This window comes from Microtus pennsylvanicus, chromosome 19 (assembly GCF_037038515.1).
Source record: "Microtus pennsylvanicus isolate mMicPen1 chromosome 19, mMicPen1.hap1, whole genome shotgun sequence".
NCBI lineage: Eukaryota > Metazoa > Chordata > Mammalia > Rodentia > Cricetidae > Microtus > Microtus pennsylvanicus.
The window spans coordinates 10777501-10794194 of record NC_134597.1 but is presented as its reverse complement, the minus strand read 5'-3'; the positions used below and the strand labels follow the sequence as shown (position 1 = coordinate 10794194).

Here is a 16694-nt window from a genome sequence, read left to right as displayed (position 1 = left end):
ATCTTCTCTCCAGAGCAAAATATTTACAAGTATCTCAGAAATGATATAAATTAAACAAAACAAAAATACTTGTGGCACACGTTTTTGATGCCAGTATTGAGGAGCTACCCTTTTGTAAAAGAATAAGGAAGTAAAATAAATAACACATCTGTTACTATAATTATTCAAGAGAATGATTAAGGAACACATCCTGAACATCACGAAGCTAAGGCAAAAGCTCAGGTCAGGTCTCGGATCATTTTACATCACACGGAAAGCTAATTTCAAAGGAGAGGAGCCAGCATCGACATGCTCTGCTCAGAGAGCTTCTACGCTTATTCTCCCCGTTATCCATCACAGGGTTCATCATTAGCTTGTCATTAAAATCATTAACATACATGCATTGAGTGGTCCGGGCTTGTATCACTTTTGCTGTGCACACTGGGGCTTACTCAGTTCTGATAATACACATTGAGCTAGGGAAACCTGGAATAGATTAAAATGCAAATTTTAAGAAACATAGCAATTTTTATGTATATTATATTTATATGCCTATTTAGAAGAGATAATTTTTGTGCCAGAAATTCCATTATGTTCACGATTGAGCCAAATCCCCTGTATCTATAAGGATGTCAACTTTTACGATGACATTTTGCTTTGTTTTGGCATTTTCTGTCTTATTGGTCTTATTTTGATTTTGGAGGGCTTTTTTGTTTATTTGTTAATTTCTTGCTCTTTTTTGTTTTTCCTTTTTCTTTCTTTTTTTTTTTGGGAAAGAGTGGACGGGGAGAGACAGAGAGGGCAGGAAAGAGAGAGAGAGAATAAAATTGGTAGGGAGGTGGGGAAAGCCTGGGAAGAGCTGTGGGAGAGGAAACATGAACAAAATATATTGGATGGAAAAAAGTTAGTTAAAAAAGATTCAGTGTTACTTTGTTAAGGAAATCAGACAACATTATCAGTATTTCCCCTTGCTAATATTAATATTAATTTAATGAAAATGTATTCAATGTTTCCATAAGTGAGACACTGTTGAAATTTTACTATATATCTAAGAACCAATAACCTAGAAGGAGAGAAATATACACTCAAAATTCCTAGTTTGTTCAGGAGTAAAGTTTCTAAGATAAAGAGTAATTTATGGATACAGGAATTCATAGGTGGGAGATATTATTTCCTTCTGAGAATTATTCTAATCAAATACATATACATAGTTGGTGGCATTGATTAAAGAGAATAAAACAAGGGCATGCTAAGACAGACATGATAGCAATTGTTGATTCTCTTGCTGGACTTGAAGAGCTAGGCCTTTATCACATCACATGCCCCTAGGGATATGAAATGCATCATTGCTTCCCTCTGCTTCTTAATTTCAATTGTCCTGCACATTAAACTTTGGACCTTGCAAAACCCCATAATAATAAAGTGGATGGATGTAACTTCAAAAGAATGCATCACAGCAGACTATAGGAACAAATTACCTAATATTTGAACACTGAAGATATCTAAAAACTTTACTAGAAAGTTAAAAGCACACCAAAAACCTCTATTTGGGTTTACAAATCTTCACTGTTTCATTTATAAGAGTTTAAAAAAAGGAATAGTGAACTTTTTATAATATATGCACATAGAAGCATAGATGTTTAGATTAAATGCACTTCTCAGTCATTCTTTTGCCTGTGTTTATCAAATATTTGTATTATTAGAGGGAATAGCACAAGCCTTGAGTTAGAAGTGTAGAAGTGTATTAAGATCTATCTCAATAATCAATGTCATATTCCTCCTAAAGCAGTGAAGATATGGCATGTACTTCTAAGTGGATATTAAAATAATTTCAACTTTGATTTTTTTTTTGTTTGTTTTTTCGAGACAGGGTTTCTCTGTAGCTTTGGAGCCTGTCCTGAAACTAGCTCTTGTAGACCAGGCTGGCCTCGAACTCCCAGAGATCTGCCTGCCTCTGCCTCCTTGGTTCTGGGATTCAACTTTGATTTTTAAAATCAATTATTTATTCAGTTAGTAATGGATATTTCCTCAAACTAGAATATAGTACTTCATTATGAATGCTGTAATTTTTTTCTTTCCATGAGGGAGAGATATTGAATTAAACAACTCTATTTTAATTCTCCATTTAGCAGTAACTATAGAAAAGCAAAGATTTAATTTTCTTGCTTGAAGAAAGCATGATTGATACCTTACAATTTGAAGCCATTTGTACTGTGGGGATTAAAAGTATTTAGAACTTCTTTAAATAATTGTATAGAAAGATTCAATTAATGTTGGCAAGATATAATATCTTCTATTATTTCCTAACGAAGTCAGAAAATAAAACCACCCAGTACTTCTAGGCAGATAAAAGTTATCCTTGTTTTGGGAAAAAAAAATAAAGCATTCAATTTATGTATAAACATGGGGAAGAGGAGAGAAAGAGACAATAGTTCCTTTTCTCACAAGTCCCTTTCAAAAGTTATGTGCTTTTAGATTTATTTATTTTGTTTTATGTGTATGAGTGTTCTGCCCAAACATATGTATGTACAGAACATGTGTGTCATTCTCCCAAGTGTGTGTACATACACCACGTGTGCCTGGTTCCCATGGATGTCAGCAGAGGGAATCAGACCCTTGGGATGGCATTAGGGATGGTTATGAGTTACCATTTGAGTGTTGGGAATAGAACCCAGGTTCTCTGAAAGAGCAAGTGCTCTCAAATGCTGAGCCACCTCGTTACCCACAGTCTTCATACCTTTCAGTCTCATAGAGGAAATAATTACACAATTGAAATATGCTACAGCAAAAACAGTGATGCATGCCACAATAGAGAAAGTGCCGAGAGATGGAGGATAGACTCTGAGAATGTAAACTATGATGGTCTGGGGGAGGGTGCATTTTTGGATAGGATTTGAAGTATTTGAAAATTGTTACTCAGAGACAAGAGAAAGGACAGAGTGGAAATTGGGGGTGGGGGGAGCAGATAGAATCTTACATTAATTATCAAAGTCATGGGGGTTTCTATTATAATAATAAAGTTAGAAAATTAGAACAAGATCAGAGAGTGAAGAGCCTTTTATCTGCATTACAGAAAGTATATCTTTCTGTGATTTCAGTGGAAGGCTATTGACCATTTTAGGGTAGATAAAGGATACAGTTGAAGTTTTAGGATTGTACCAACTGAGTGCAGAACAATGAGGTCACCGCTGCGAGCTGCCCAATGCAGTGTGGTAAGGTGGGTGCCGAGAGCCATGACAAATAGGTACTAGAAATGTTGGGAAAGAGCAATTTAGGCTGCAGGCTGTGGAGTAAAAAGATTTTGCATTTTTGGGCTCTTACATTTTTGTGTATGTGAAAGGCTTCCTTCTGTACTCTACCGAGGCACAGGGAAAGCTCATGATCTCACATGAGACATTGATGGCACACACACACTATATATATATATTTGGTTTTAATGCTCAAGGAGCTGTGGGTGTGACCTCAGAAGGCTTTGGCATTAGCAGTGGAAATGACATGCCGAAAGTGAAGTTATCCACATGTCTCAGCGATTCTGAAGCTAGTGGCAACAACAGCAACAATAATATTGATCCATGCTCTCTGTAAACATTACTTAGATCTAATTTCAGTCTGTGATTTTATGCCATTTTAAGGAAAAATGTTTTTGAATGAATGCTTAAAAAAGGGGGGGGGGCATTTGGGGGTAGAGAGGAGGAGCTTGGTCCTGCCTTAACTCGATATGCTTTTGTTGACAACCATGGGAGACTTTCCCTGTGTCAGCAGGAACAGGGGAGGGGTAGATTGTGAGGGGTGGGGTGGCAAAGGAAAGGTGGGGGAGGACTTGCGGGGAGGAGGGGAAAACTAGTGATATAAAATTAATTTATAAAAAAGAGGACATTCAATTTTGCTTTCTCAAATGGAAAAAAAATGCTTTTCCATAGCAAAGTAGCAAAAGAGAAAAAGGGTACTTGAAATTAAAAAACTTTAAATACATTTGATTTTTTAACTGATATATGAGGAAATGAAAATGGAATGCTTATGCAATTATAATATACATATTTACTGTGAAAATATTCAAATTACTTTAAACGATCTATCTATGAAAATAGTTACCATTCTTATAACCAAAGCTTTCCAAATCAATTCTAGTACATTATCACAATCTACTGTTTTTCTGCATACTGTCTTAGGAAACAAGCCTTTTAAGAAATATGTATCCTATACTCTTGATGGTCTTGCTTAATGTCTGCTCTCCACATTTTAAAAATACATGTACCTTATAATATTTTCAGAGACCAACCCATTCTAAGATTTGGCGCCAGAACTTTTTCTCAATCTTCTAAACCTGTGCCTCTCCTGGAGGCCTGGCCAATGTGAAGGACAGGGTTGCTAAGAATGAGACCCATAGTTTAGTCACGTGTCCATTCTCATCTTACATGGCCCTAAAACTGAGCTGAATCAGTTACACTTGTGATTTATGTAGGCAAATAAACAGTCAATATCAGTAAATTCCATTAAACTCAATCTAAAAACTGCTTTTATGCTAACCCTAACTGACAACTACACCCTTCACGATGTAGTTTTATCCCTCTGTGTAGATGAAAGCTTTCTTCATCCCTTTGTTTTGGTTTCTGTAATGACCGACATACTTGGCAGACGGAAAAACTCAGACTATGTCATATAGGGGATATTTCACTAGTAAGTGCGCATTTGTGGTTATTAAAAAAAATAATTCAGTTTGCCACTATTTGAGGGATCTGCAAAGTAACAGTTGATTTTTGTATTCCAGTTAATCACTCGGTTTTACAGAGGCACTCGGTAAATGCGTATTCTCAAACCACAGAGGGCAAGTTCCATTAATACACTGACTTGCTGCCTGAAGGAACATGTTGCTCCTTTTGTTGTGAAAATTATAAGGACCTAAGGCATTAGGGAAGGAGAAGAAATGTTAATGTTTGCCTGCACCCTACAGCAGAGTCACAGTACAAGAGCAAAGTTTATCTTTTTAGATTGTGGTCACACAGCCTAATCCCTAGAGGGATGTAAATTCTCTTCACTTTATCCTTGTTCAAGACTTAGTTAGTGGTCCTACATACTCTTCCTGCCTTTCTTTTGAAGAAGAAAGTCCTATAAGTAGAGTGAAATATTCCAAATCCACTTAAGTCAATGGAGGTCAGACTAGTATTTCAGTAGTGCTTTCTCATTTTTTAATTATGACAATATTATCAAATATAATGATTAAAGTATTAATACTTTGTCGTGGTTTGTGAGAGACTCAATGATACAATGTAAATATGATTAAACTATAAAGTTTGGCGTGAGTGCTTAGTTGTGCAAAGCTTGCTGCTGAGTGTGCAAACTCTGAATTCAACCCCTAGTACCACAAATAATCCTGTTATATCCATCAGTCAATCAATATATCTCTTTCAATGCAATGTAAATGTATATGCATATGTACTCTCTGAAGCTAGTGATTAAATATTAAGCCTTAAAATACATGATATATGTCAACAATACTGCGAAAATTATTTCTGAACCATAACTACAATACAGAAGATTTCAATAAAAATCATATCAATAATGTAAAGATTAAATGTTACAAAAGACTGAAATTTTTATGTGGTTTATTCATTATAGATATTTCCTTATCACCTTTAGTCATATGTCCTAGCTATTTGAGAACACTTTAAATATATTTAACATAGTGTATCTCCTAAAAGAAAAGTACAACATGCTCCTCCTGTCCCATAATAGTGTGCTGTTACTGTAAAACATTACTTCTCAGAAATATTCAATAGTATATTCCGAAACTGCAATTGATGTTTATTTGTACTAAATGCAATGTGAATAGTTTTGACATCAGTGGGGTATAAACCTCCAAAAGGAAAAGTTCACAGTCATACCATTCTCCCTATCCTTTATTTACACTTGTGTCCTAACTGGTAATTAATAACAATTAAAAATTTAAAAAAATATAATAAAAAATAAAATATTAGGATAGATATTCTATGGACATATGATATACACTGATTTCATGGTTTCTGTTGATTTCATAAAACAATGTCACAAACTTTCTAGTTAAAAGAAAATTCAAGAGCAAACTGGGGTTTCTCTTAAATAACTTCATTCCCCTCAGTATGTGGTACAGACTATCAAACAAATAACAATAACCATTGATATCTAGGCTAGTAAAATAAACAAGATACACAATTAGCAATCTGTCAATTTCATATTTGTCTAATACATTTCCTTTCAATTCTATTTGCCAATGACAAAACCCTTGTTCATCCTACGTAAATGTTTTTCATATATAAAATTCTAAAATAGAAATACAGAAATCTTCATGATAGAGTTAATTTTATGAGAATGATTGTTTATATTTGCTACTTTTGAATATATACCTTCTATTTAATTGATTGGAAATGCGTAAAAATTGTAAGCTTAGTTATTCCATTTATATAGTCTGTTTGAAATGAAAAGCACTGTCTTCAAGAGAAATTGGTGATTTATTGTTTAAGATACAGAGTTTATTATAACATGTTATAGAAATAAACTTATAAGTAAAGTTAAAATTTCAAATAAAATTTTTACTTTTTTGGGTTATGGATATTTATCATCATCATTTAAGGAGGTTGTTTACAAATTGTTATTAGTCTTAGTCAAAGAAAAAAATAAAACAAAAAAGGTAAATTAAAAAATATCTCTAAATATATAATACAGAAATATGATAATACAGACTAAGCTCCCCAAAAGAAAGTACATGCAGTAGAGACAAATCCCATTGCCATTATCGTTGGCTTCTCAGTTGGTCCCAATTGTCAGCCACATTCAGAGGGTCCAGTTTGATCACATGCTCATTCAGTCCCAGTATATAATATATGATACAGAAATATGAGATAAATACAGAAATATGAGATAAAGAGGTAGATTATTATATAATAATATTATTATTATAATATATAATACAGAAATATGAGATAAAGAGGTAGATTATTAAATCTACTTTAATCCAAAAAACAACTATTAATTTCAAAATATTTTACATTGGTATGGATTTTGGTTATTGATATAAATTTAAAGTTAATTTTGTTATACTGTATATATGCGTCTACTCTAGGTTTAGGGTACTATGCTTATATAACTCATTTAAAACTACGGGGATGTCCCCAGCTAGGTCCTTGGGCAGTAGAAGAGAGGGTGCCTGAACTGGCCTTGTCCCGTAGTCAGACTGATGATTATCTTGAATATCACCATAGAACCCTCGTCTGGCGACAGATGGAGATAGAGACTCACTGGTCTGAGCTCCCAAGGTCCAGTTGAAGAGCAGAAGGAGGGAGAATACGAACAAGGACCGCCAGGGGTTGGTCCAACCACTGAGACAGTGTGCCTGATCTAATGGGAGCTCACCAAATCCAGCTGGACTGGGACTGAATGAGCATATGATCAAACTGGACCCTCTGAATGTGACTGACAATTGAGACCAACTGAGAAGCCAACGATAATGGCAATGGGATTTGTCTCTACTGCATGTACTGGCTTTTGGGGAGCTTAGTCTGTTTGGATGCACACCTTCCAAGGCCTGGATAGAGCGGGGGAGGGCCTTGGACTTTCCTCAGGGCAGGTTATCCTGCCCTCTCATAGGACTGGAGGGAGAGGGGGAGGGAGAGTGGGAGAGCAGGAGGGAAATGGGAGGAGGGGAGGAAGGGGAAATTTTGAATGGTATTATTTATAAAGAAATGTTAACTTTTTAAAAGAAAGAGAAAACCATTTGGTAAATTTTTACAAAATGAGAGCTACTCGGGCTAATATCAGTATGCTTACATTTCCGGCCATAAAGAATATATGTCATTCTACTTGAGATTTTATTCTTTCAAAATATATTTCAAATTTTATTGGTAGTAATACATAGACTTTTATAGTATAAACCTAAGAACATTATAGAGAAATACTTAATTTTTCAGTTCAGACAAAACAATGACAGTATTATTACAGCAACCAGGATTAAAAAATCTTACTCTCTTTTTACCAAGAAGTTACAAAACATGTTTTGATTAATATATTTCATTTTTAAAATTTAGTATTGTCTAGTATTTTTGTAAATTAAGATAATATCTGCTATCATTTAGTATTAAATGGATCAATACTATTGTGATATAAAAATTGTATATAGATATTTCCTGTAGGCAGAAACTTTACATCAATCCTACAAAATAAAATTTTTCTCTTGAAGGAGACAAAAACATTCCTTCTTGAAAAAATATGTGACCAAGAAGTATGCAATAAAGCTTGGACAGAACCAATGTTCTTCCATCCCAAAAATACCAGGCAGGGTATCCTAATAACTTCCACATCTGCTAGATATAAACAAATGAATTCTATTTTAAATTTAAAGCTAGGTTCAAATTTTAATATTAGTATACTTAATAAACCCTTTTTTAATGAAGTAGACATTTTAGTATTTGATTGCAAATTACTCTTATTTTCAGAGAATTTTTATGCTGCCTATGGATGTATAGTACTACTGGAATATTCTGTGTTTCTTACATGTATGATTTTCACAGACTTTCAAACAGGTCTAAGGACTCTTCCATTTCTCATCTGTCATTAATCAAAATAAAATTATAGCTCAGATCTTGACTCTTACTTAGCAAGTTGTGCTTCTTTCTTGTTGTCTCAAGTCTGCTTAGAATCACCCTCTAAATCTGTTTGGCCTTATTTCTTGGATAAAGCTTCAGTCTGCAACAGCAGGATACAAGGGTTCATGGGGTATGTGTACTAGTTTCTGTCTAAAGTAACTTGGCTTCTTCGATTCTTCCTTCTTGAAGATCTTGATCTGTCTTATAGTTGAACTTAGAGCTCTGACAGCCCCATGGGTTGGTGGCTACCCTGTTTGCCCTGACTGTGGCTATTTTTTCTCACTGTCAATTTTCCGCAGCAAAAATGTTCTCCTTCTCAGTTGGCTTGACTGAAGTTGTCACCTAGGGTATCTTTGTAGGCATTCATTTTTGCCTGGACTTCACATACTTCATGTGTCTAGTCTTTGAGACTGGATGCTCTGGTAGACCATATCCCTTGCTCTGACAACTTCAGTTTTCTCCTACGCATGCATTATTACACTCTGTATAAAACACGGAAATAGATTAGAAAATGAAAACAATATGAATCTCTTATGAACCTAGCGCATCATCTCTTTGTTAATTACCGAAAGGACTGTGGCTTTAATGTTGCCGTTATCGGCAGTAAGATAACACAGCATGACCCCTGACTGCCTATCCTTTCATCTTTTAAATGTTTAGCTAATGATACTTCAAAGCTGAAGAACAACTTAAGAAACATTCATTCTCTCTAGTGACAATAAACTGTTTAATTTTTTGTTGCTTATATAAATTAGATTGATGTCTTTCTGTCTATCTATCTATCATCTACCTGTTAGTTAATTCTATCCTAATGATAGATACTGCTTATGGAATACAGCATCCCTGTGCTTTAAAGCATTAATTCACATTTAAATATCATTAATGATTTATAGAAATGCTAAATTTTAATTTATTTAAAGGAGGTCAAATATGTCGACTTCCTAATTCCATTGTTAAAAGCAAAATTTAAAATTTTGGGGAGGATATGCAGAGTCTTTACTTTTTTCTGCCGCCTAGAAGTATTAAAAAATAATATACAAGCAATATTTGTTCTCTAACCATTTAGTGAATGATTCTTTGACCGTTAAAGATAGAAATTTTCCTCAAATGGCAGAGAAAAGGAAGATGTATCTTCTAACAAACACCCTCTTTAGAAATGAAACAGAATCAGTATGCTACAACACTGTCAGCCAAGTTCGTCTGACACACTTAGCCTAAATTGTGGGATTTCACACCATGGATGTCAGATAACATCAGTAAAGTTCTATGAAAACCTTCAAAACCCTATAGGAACCCACAAAGTCCCACAGTTGGCACTGTGGGGACATCAGACATTTTAGCAGAAGACACCGTACCTATGGTAGAATCTTTTTATTAAGAGGAACTAGAAGGATTTGTAAGTGCCGCATACAGGGACTGGAATAATGTCAAAAAGAACAGCAGCTACTGATCCATACTTGCCGCTCTCGACAAAGGCAAAGAGATGACAAAGAGCTGCCATCGTCATGAGTTCTGCACAGTCATTTCGAAAAGAGTTCTCAAAGCTAACTAGCAAAGTTAATGAAAAAGTTTAGACGTTGAATAAAAATGGAATTAAATCAGAACAAAAAATTACCAGAGACCTAGGAAGGTTAGGAGATAAAAATTAAAGATGAGTGAAACAGTGTTAATGAATAAATCTGGTACAACACACGTGAAGCTGAGAAGGACTTTTTCTTTCAGAACTGTATAATGTGACATAAAGGCCCACAACAGCAGACAAATAAGACTGCCTTCACAGCAGCAAAAACAATGAGAGGGAACGCACTGGCTCAGATTATCAGTCACTTTTAACTTTTTTTAAAAAAAAAAATTTAGAACCACACCACTTTCAAATGCATTTTTTTCCACAGGGAGAGCTAACATTTGTGGAAATTTTTATATAAAATATCACTAACCAAAGGAGTAGAATCTGCAAATTTTAAGTTTTAGAAAAAGAAAAAAAAACGGGAGACAAAAAGGAAAGTTATAGATTTGAAAATCATGTCTATGATGACGCACGGTGTAGTCTCAACACCATCTTAGAAAATGGGAATCTGAGCCGGGCGGTGGTGGTGCACGCCTTTAATCCCAGCACTTGGGAGGCAGAGGCAGGCGGATCTCTGTGAGTTCGAGGCCAGCCTGGTCTACAAGAGCTAGTTCCAGGGCAGGCTCCAAAACCACAGAGAAACCCTGTATCAAAAAAAAAAAACAAAACAAAAAAAAAACAAACAGAAAATGGGAATCTGGTTGACCATTTCAGCTATCTTTGTGACAAGCTGTTACTGACAGGAGAGGCAAAGTCAAAGATGCTGCCGAGATGACTGAGACACGTGTGACGTAGAAACTTTGAAGGTATACAGAGTACACACTGGTCAGAGAGGTAAATACGACTTGCAATTATCTACCAACACATACCCCTTTCCCGGGACACACACGCCTCTCAACCCCAAATGCTTGCCTTCTAAAGACACAACAATTTGTTTTTTAACCTTACATGTAGCAAAGTAACAATGTTCTCTATAGTATATCACTAGCTCTTAGGTATTTTCTCCCGTAAGATGAAGAAAGTGATAATCACTTGCAACCGAGATTAAATATTGAGCTAAGAAAATAAGAGAGTAAGGGGGCTAAGGAAAACTTGTAAGAAGTCATCTGAAAATTCACCAGTGGAAAACACTAATAGTCAGATGTAACACCCCATGAAAAGGAGCATCTTTGTGTTGAAAGGCCTTAGCAGAGACAACTTAGGGAGAACATTAATTCTGATCTCTAGATAGAGAGCTGGAAAACGCAAAAATGAGGATCTCGTTTAAGACTGCACAAGAGAAGGTGAATCTGAGCCAACTCCTTGAGGATAGGGAGCAATCGGTGCTTGATAAGGAAGAAACGGTGGGGCTGTGCTGATTATTGGGACTTCATCATATTGTGGCACCATTGCTTGCCTTGGGTTGGGTATAGGAATCATGTGGACTACTCCGTCAGTATGGCTTCGCCTTTCATGTCGGGTTCGAATATTTCTTTCTCTTCTAATTTAACACACGTGAGAAGGCAGCATGCTCAAATTACTTCAGTGTAAACACAACATCAATCGAACTATATAAATAATTTTAAAAATAAATATATAAAGTCAAAAGCATCCTTTACACTTGTCCATAAAGTGGGATGGTCTGAAAACTCTTTGAATAGTGCTAGAAAATGGAGGTTTAAAGGGCTGAGGAGATAGTTTAGCTGGTGAAGTGCTGGGTACACAAGATTGAGGACCTGAGGTTGGATCCCTACACCACCTGATGCTCATATTAGAGCTATTTATTGTTCTAAAGTTTTGATTTCCCTGCTTCAGGGATCTAGCCGGGTCATGAATTTTATTCCTGTAGGTAGTGCTTTGTGTAGCTACGCTGTTTCCAAGGACCTGGCCATATGTCTAAAACATCATACATTCTTAACAACCTTGGCCTTAACCTAGGGGTGTCTGCAGAATGAGCATGCCTGTCTCCTGCACATCCAGATGCAATAAGATCCATTCAGGAATGAAATGGGGAGCCACTCTGTTAGAAGCAAGAATCTGAAGTTAAATTCTGACAGAAAAATTAATTGGGAAAACCTCCTGGGAAACAGAATCATTATAACAAGGAGAAGAAGAATTTATGTAAGACAACACTGAAATAAAATACAGGGTTGAAAAGCAGACAGTCTGGGATAAAAATGGATTTATTTGGTAAAACTTTCTTTTGCAAAAACAAATTTTGTAGTGCAAGAACAGTATTAGGAAGAAGAGTGGAGTATTTAGGGAAATGACTGATATCTCTAGCAACTTCAAGTGCACATTCACATCCGACCGCATCACTGTTATGGAACTGAATAGCAATCTAAACAGACTATGCATTTCTCACGTCTTTGTTACCCCCAGAATCTGAGGACATTTAATTTTTTCGACTCTATAAACAAAAGTATGAAGTTATCACTTTTCATTTTGGCTCTGTCTTCTATTTTACACTATTCTTAGAGTGGCCATGAGCTTTTTTCTTTTTCTTCTTAGAACAGAGTCAGGTGCTTTACTCATTTTTATGCTAAAAGACTTCTTAGATTAATTCATTGTTTTCCCCCATTCTTTGCATTTAATTTAAGGCAGATACTATAGTCACTAGAACCTACTAAAATTACTCTTACTCATCCAGATGTCCTAATTAAAAACATCCTGATATTACTGCTGTCAACTACCGTACATGCAATATGATTTCAGAGAGTTTGCCTCCAAAGCAGACAATGACTGCACCAAACCCAAGCCCATAACACTGATCAAGCGCCACACTGATGAGCACAATACCATAACTTGCTAGTTAGTAACTTAGTAGTCTGGTCCCATCTTCATATATTCTAAATCCTGTATTTACCTATGTATTCAAAATTCCTGTCCAACCCAATTCTCCCTGTTTCTGGGCACATGAGTGACTAATTCTGGATTAGTATTTTCTCTGTTAAGGTTGTTCACTGCCAACCACTTCAGTTAGTATTTTCTTATGTCTCCAATCCCATTTCCCACTGACTGTGGGCAATGAGCTCCATGCATTCCTCTGTTTGCTCACTTTTAATGGGGGTGTTTACTTCAGGAACTATAAGAGAGGTTAGAGTCAGAGAAAAGATACTCTTTGGGAAAACGATCTACAAATGTAGTTTAATGGACAGAAAGTATTAAAACTGCAAAGTGTGTTTTGTGTTGCTTTAAGTCTTGCTTATGATTGCAATGGGATATTACAATCAGTCCTATCAATCAGTACTAAGTAGGGATGTACCACAAGAAGCATCATTATTCCCAGGCACTCAGTTTATTTGCGTAAATCTCACAAGGTAGGCATTACTAAGAGTTCGGGGGAGGGGGAAGGAGGAAGAAAAATAAACCAAGGAAAAAGAACCTGTTCATTCCCATTGGGTAGTGCAGCATCTGAAGGCGGACCACTAACAATCTGATGAGGTCGAGCTGCACTGTCTCTCTTTCATACTAATATCTGCATAACTAGTTGCTTCCAAACAGCATACAACTTGAATTCACCCAGGGACACACACACACACACACACACACATACACAATATTGCTATATAAATATTTTATAAAATAGGGGTTTTTTATTTCTATTCAATCTCAAAATTCTCTGAACAGTATTCAATTAGATGCAAGCACATTTTAATTGGTAGAAACATGTCAATAATGTTCCCTTGCCTTGCTTCAGAATAAACACAAAATGCTTACAGTTCTTTTCATACAAACAGACACTTTAGAAGTATAGAATTGACGATGTGGGATGCTGCACTGATACCTGCTAATACCTGAACAGACCACAGAAAGCTGATGGAGCAGCTCAGAGAGATTGGAAGTATCAATGTTGACTCAATATTTTGCAGGATAATTACAAACTTGATTTTCATTTATATTACTCTGGAAAAGGCAAGGTAAGGGATTCCTCTAATTTTTAACTTTTTTTTGAAATCTATTTCCTACACAGAAAAGGAGGCTTTTGTTTCATCTATAGAAAATAAATGCAGATATTTTTTCTATGTGTTGGTTCATGTCAGTATAACATACATAATTCATTAACTGAATGACTTTTGTACAAACTGATAATGCTACTATATGAAAAAATCAAATATATTTTTAATATTTTTTTCATAATACTATTTCTTTTAGATATTTCATAATTAAACTTTAAATTAACAATAAACTGAATGATTGGAACTACCAATTGTCAAATGAAAAATACTATGGACTCAACAAAGCCATTATTTAGTCAAATTATTATTTCAGGTTCTAAAATACAGTGTTTAATAAACTATTTTATTAAGTCATTAATTTTTTATTCTAATATTCGTAGCACTGGACAATTAAACTTGTGAAAATCTCTTCCTTCTTCATGGTTTGCATCAGCAGCTTCACACTGCATGGGAGCAAGGGAAAGAGCACCCACAGTTCACACACTGCCTTTACTAATGCCTTTCCTATAAACTCCCCCCTTTTAAATGCAGAAAACCAGGATCTAACTCTTGTTGGGTGTTTAAAGATGAATTCTTTTAGCGTTTGCATAGGGAGTGAGCATGAGCACAGCCAGGAGAGCAACTGAAAGGAAAAGCCTCCAGCTACCACTGCATGGCTGACAGGGTGATGATGCTGTATGGGAAAACTTTTGTCTGATTGCTCCTTTTTCTTGCTTAGAGTACGGCTAGTCTCGAGAGCATATATTCATGTTCTTTTTACTTGGGGTTTTATCACCCCTTTTGTATTATTTAATACAACTAAAGACACTTCCAAAAGACGGATTTTTCCATTTTGGAAAAGTAATGGCTTGGAATCGGAGGAAACACTTTAATGACTGCGGTGTGTTCTGCAAAGACGATGGAGTGGAAGTACCATCCATCAGTTAGGCAAACCGTCTCAAAGACATCTGGTGTCAGTGGAAGGTCTTTTAAAAATCAACAAAATAATAACTTGCAAAAGGTCAAATAAAAATGGGTACATAACAGGGGTCTCTGTCTCTTTCAGAGCTTTGACTGGACACTTAGTGGGGGATACAAAGAGTCCAGTGTGGTAGCACATGCCTGTAATCCCAGCAATGCTGAGGAGGCTGAGACAGGAGGGATGTGAGCTTGAGCCTGTGTTACAATGTGAGACACTGTTTCATGAACAAAACAAAAGATAAAAGAAAAATCACAAAGAATAAAATATAAAAATGAAGGCAAGGAGTAATCTTGTATCAGTAACGTGCCTCTAAGCAGCTCTCAGAGTAACTCAGGGAAGGACAGCCGAAACATGTGAACATCATCCCACCAGCTAAGAAGCACATGTACTTCAACACTCAGCTTTAATTATTTCTCCAGGAATGCTCGTTTTTGCTAGGGTCAGTACTTTTTAGTAAACAAGAAACCGATGTGCCTGACACTACTGAATAAGACCTGGTATTTAAAAAAGTGTCATACACTTTCCTGAAATCCACAATACATCAATTTTTAATACTTCTCCTCTCTCAGCTCCATTAAAAAGATGGTAGGGGAAAGATTTTAGAGTAATTAATGATATAGTTAGCTGCTAAATATTAATAGGAATCGTAGTCTTGCATAAAATATAACATATAAACCTTGCCAATACAGACGCTCCAGTAATTAAGCTTGAATATGTAATTACACTGATTTATAAGACAGGCAAAAAGTTACACTTTACCAGCTTCTGTGTAAACTGTGGGTAACAGTTAAACTTTGCATTTTACGCTTTATAAAAATGGGCAATGTCTTGACTACAGTTCATAAATGGTTTAGAGTCCTGTAATGGTAGTAAAAGTTATGACAACTTACCCTATCACGAATATTCATATTATGCCATATAAACCAAACTGTGATAAAGACCCACCCATAAGATGGAGATTCTTCAGAGACAGCAATTAATGCCCACCAGGGCTTTAGTAGTATTAAGAATTTGTAGAAGAATGCTATCAACACCAAATAAACACTTGGGATAATCTATAAGATGTGTGAGCAACAATTTACTTTATATATTACAGACATGGTACAAGACAACTTTACTTAAACTTTTATGATTTTACTCAAACACCATGGCAAACTTCAGAAAAAAAATACCAAATTCAGAAGCATGAGAATATATTTTCCTCCTTTTCAGGAGTCTGTTAACCACACTTACATGTGTGGCTGAGGCGAGCAGCCCGGACTGCTGTTCCCATTACTGTCGATGTGGTCCAGGGAACCATTGAGGTCTTCATGGACGGCCTGCAGGAGGCCACTGGAGGCGTTATTGATCAGTCCAGGGTTACTTAGCAAAGGCAAACTGCTCTCTGCCAAGGCAGCCTAGTGGATGGACAAGGAGCAAGATAGCTTTAGCACGCCTGCCCTCTGACATCACTGAAACAGTACATCTTTCTTCAGCGCTTGCACACCGCCTTACAGATATTTCAGAAGCACTTAAATCAAATGTATGGGAAGACAAAATTTCTAAATGGTCACTCGCAGTCGAGATAGCAAGGACATTAATGTGATGTGAACATATAAACATTAGCTCCCACAGCAAACTTTCGCACTCATGTG

At 35.9% G+C, this 16694-nt stretch overlaps 1 protein-coding gene across 4 annotated transcripts in view; it reads right to left on the bottom strand.

Moving 5' to 3' along the window:
- Foxp2 (forkhead box P2) overlaps nt 1-16694 on the bottom strand; it is a 478828-nt gene that overhangs the window by 8884 nt on the left and 453250 nt on the right. For all 4 annotated transcript variants that reach the window (XM_075953425.1, XM_075953424.1, XM_075953426.1 and 1 more), the window contains one exon: nt 16294-16457. In XM_075953425.1, coding sequence (XP_075809540.1) covers nt 16294-16457 — 164 coding nt within the window. The remainder of the gene's footprint in view (nt 1-16293; nt 16458-16694) is intronic.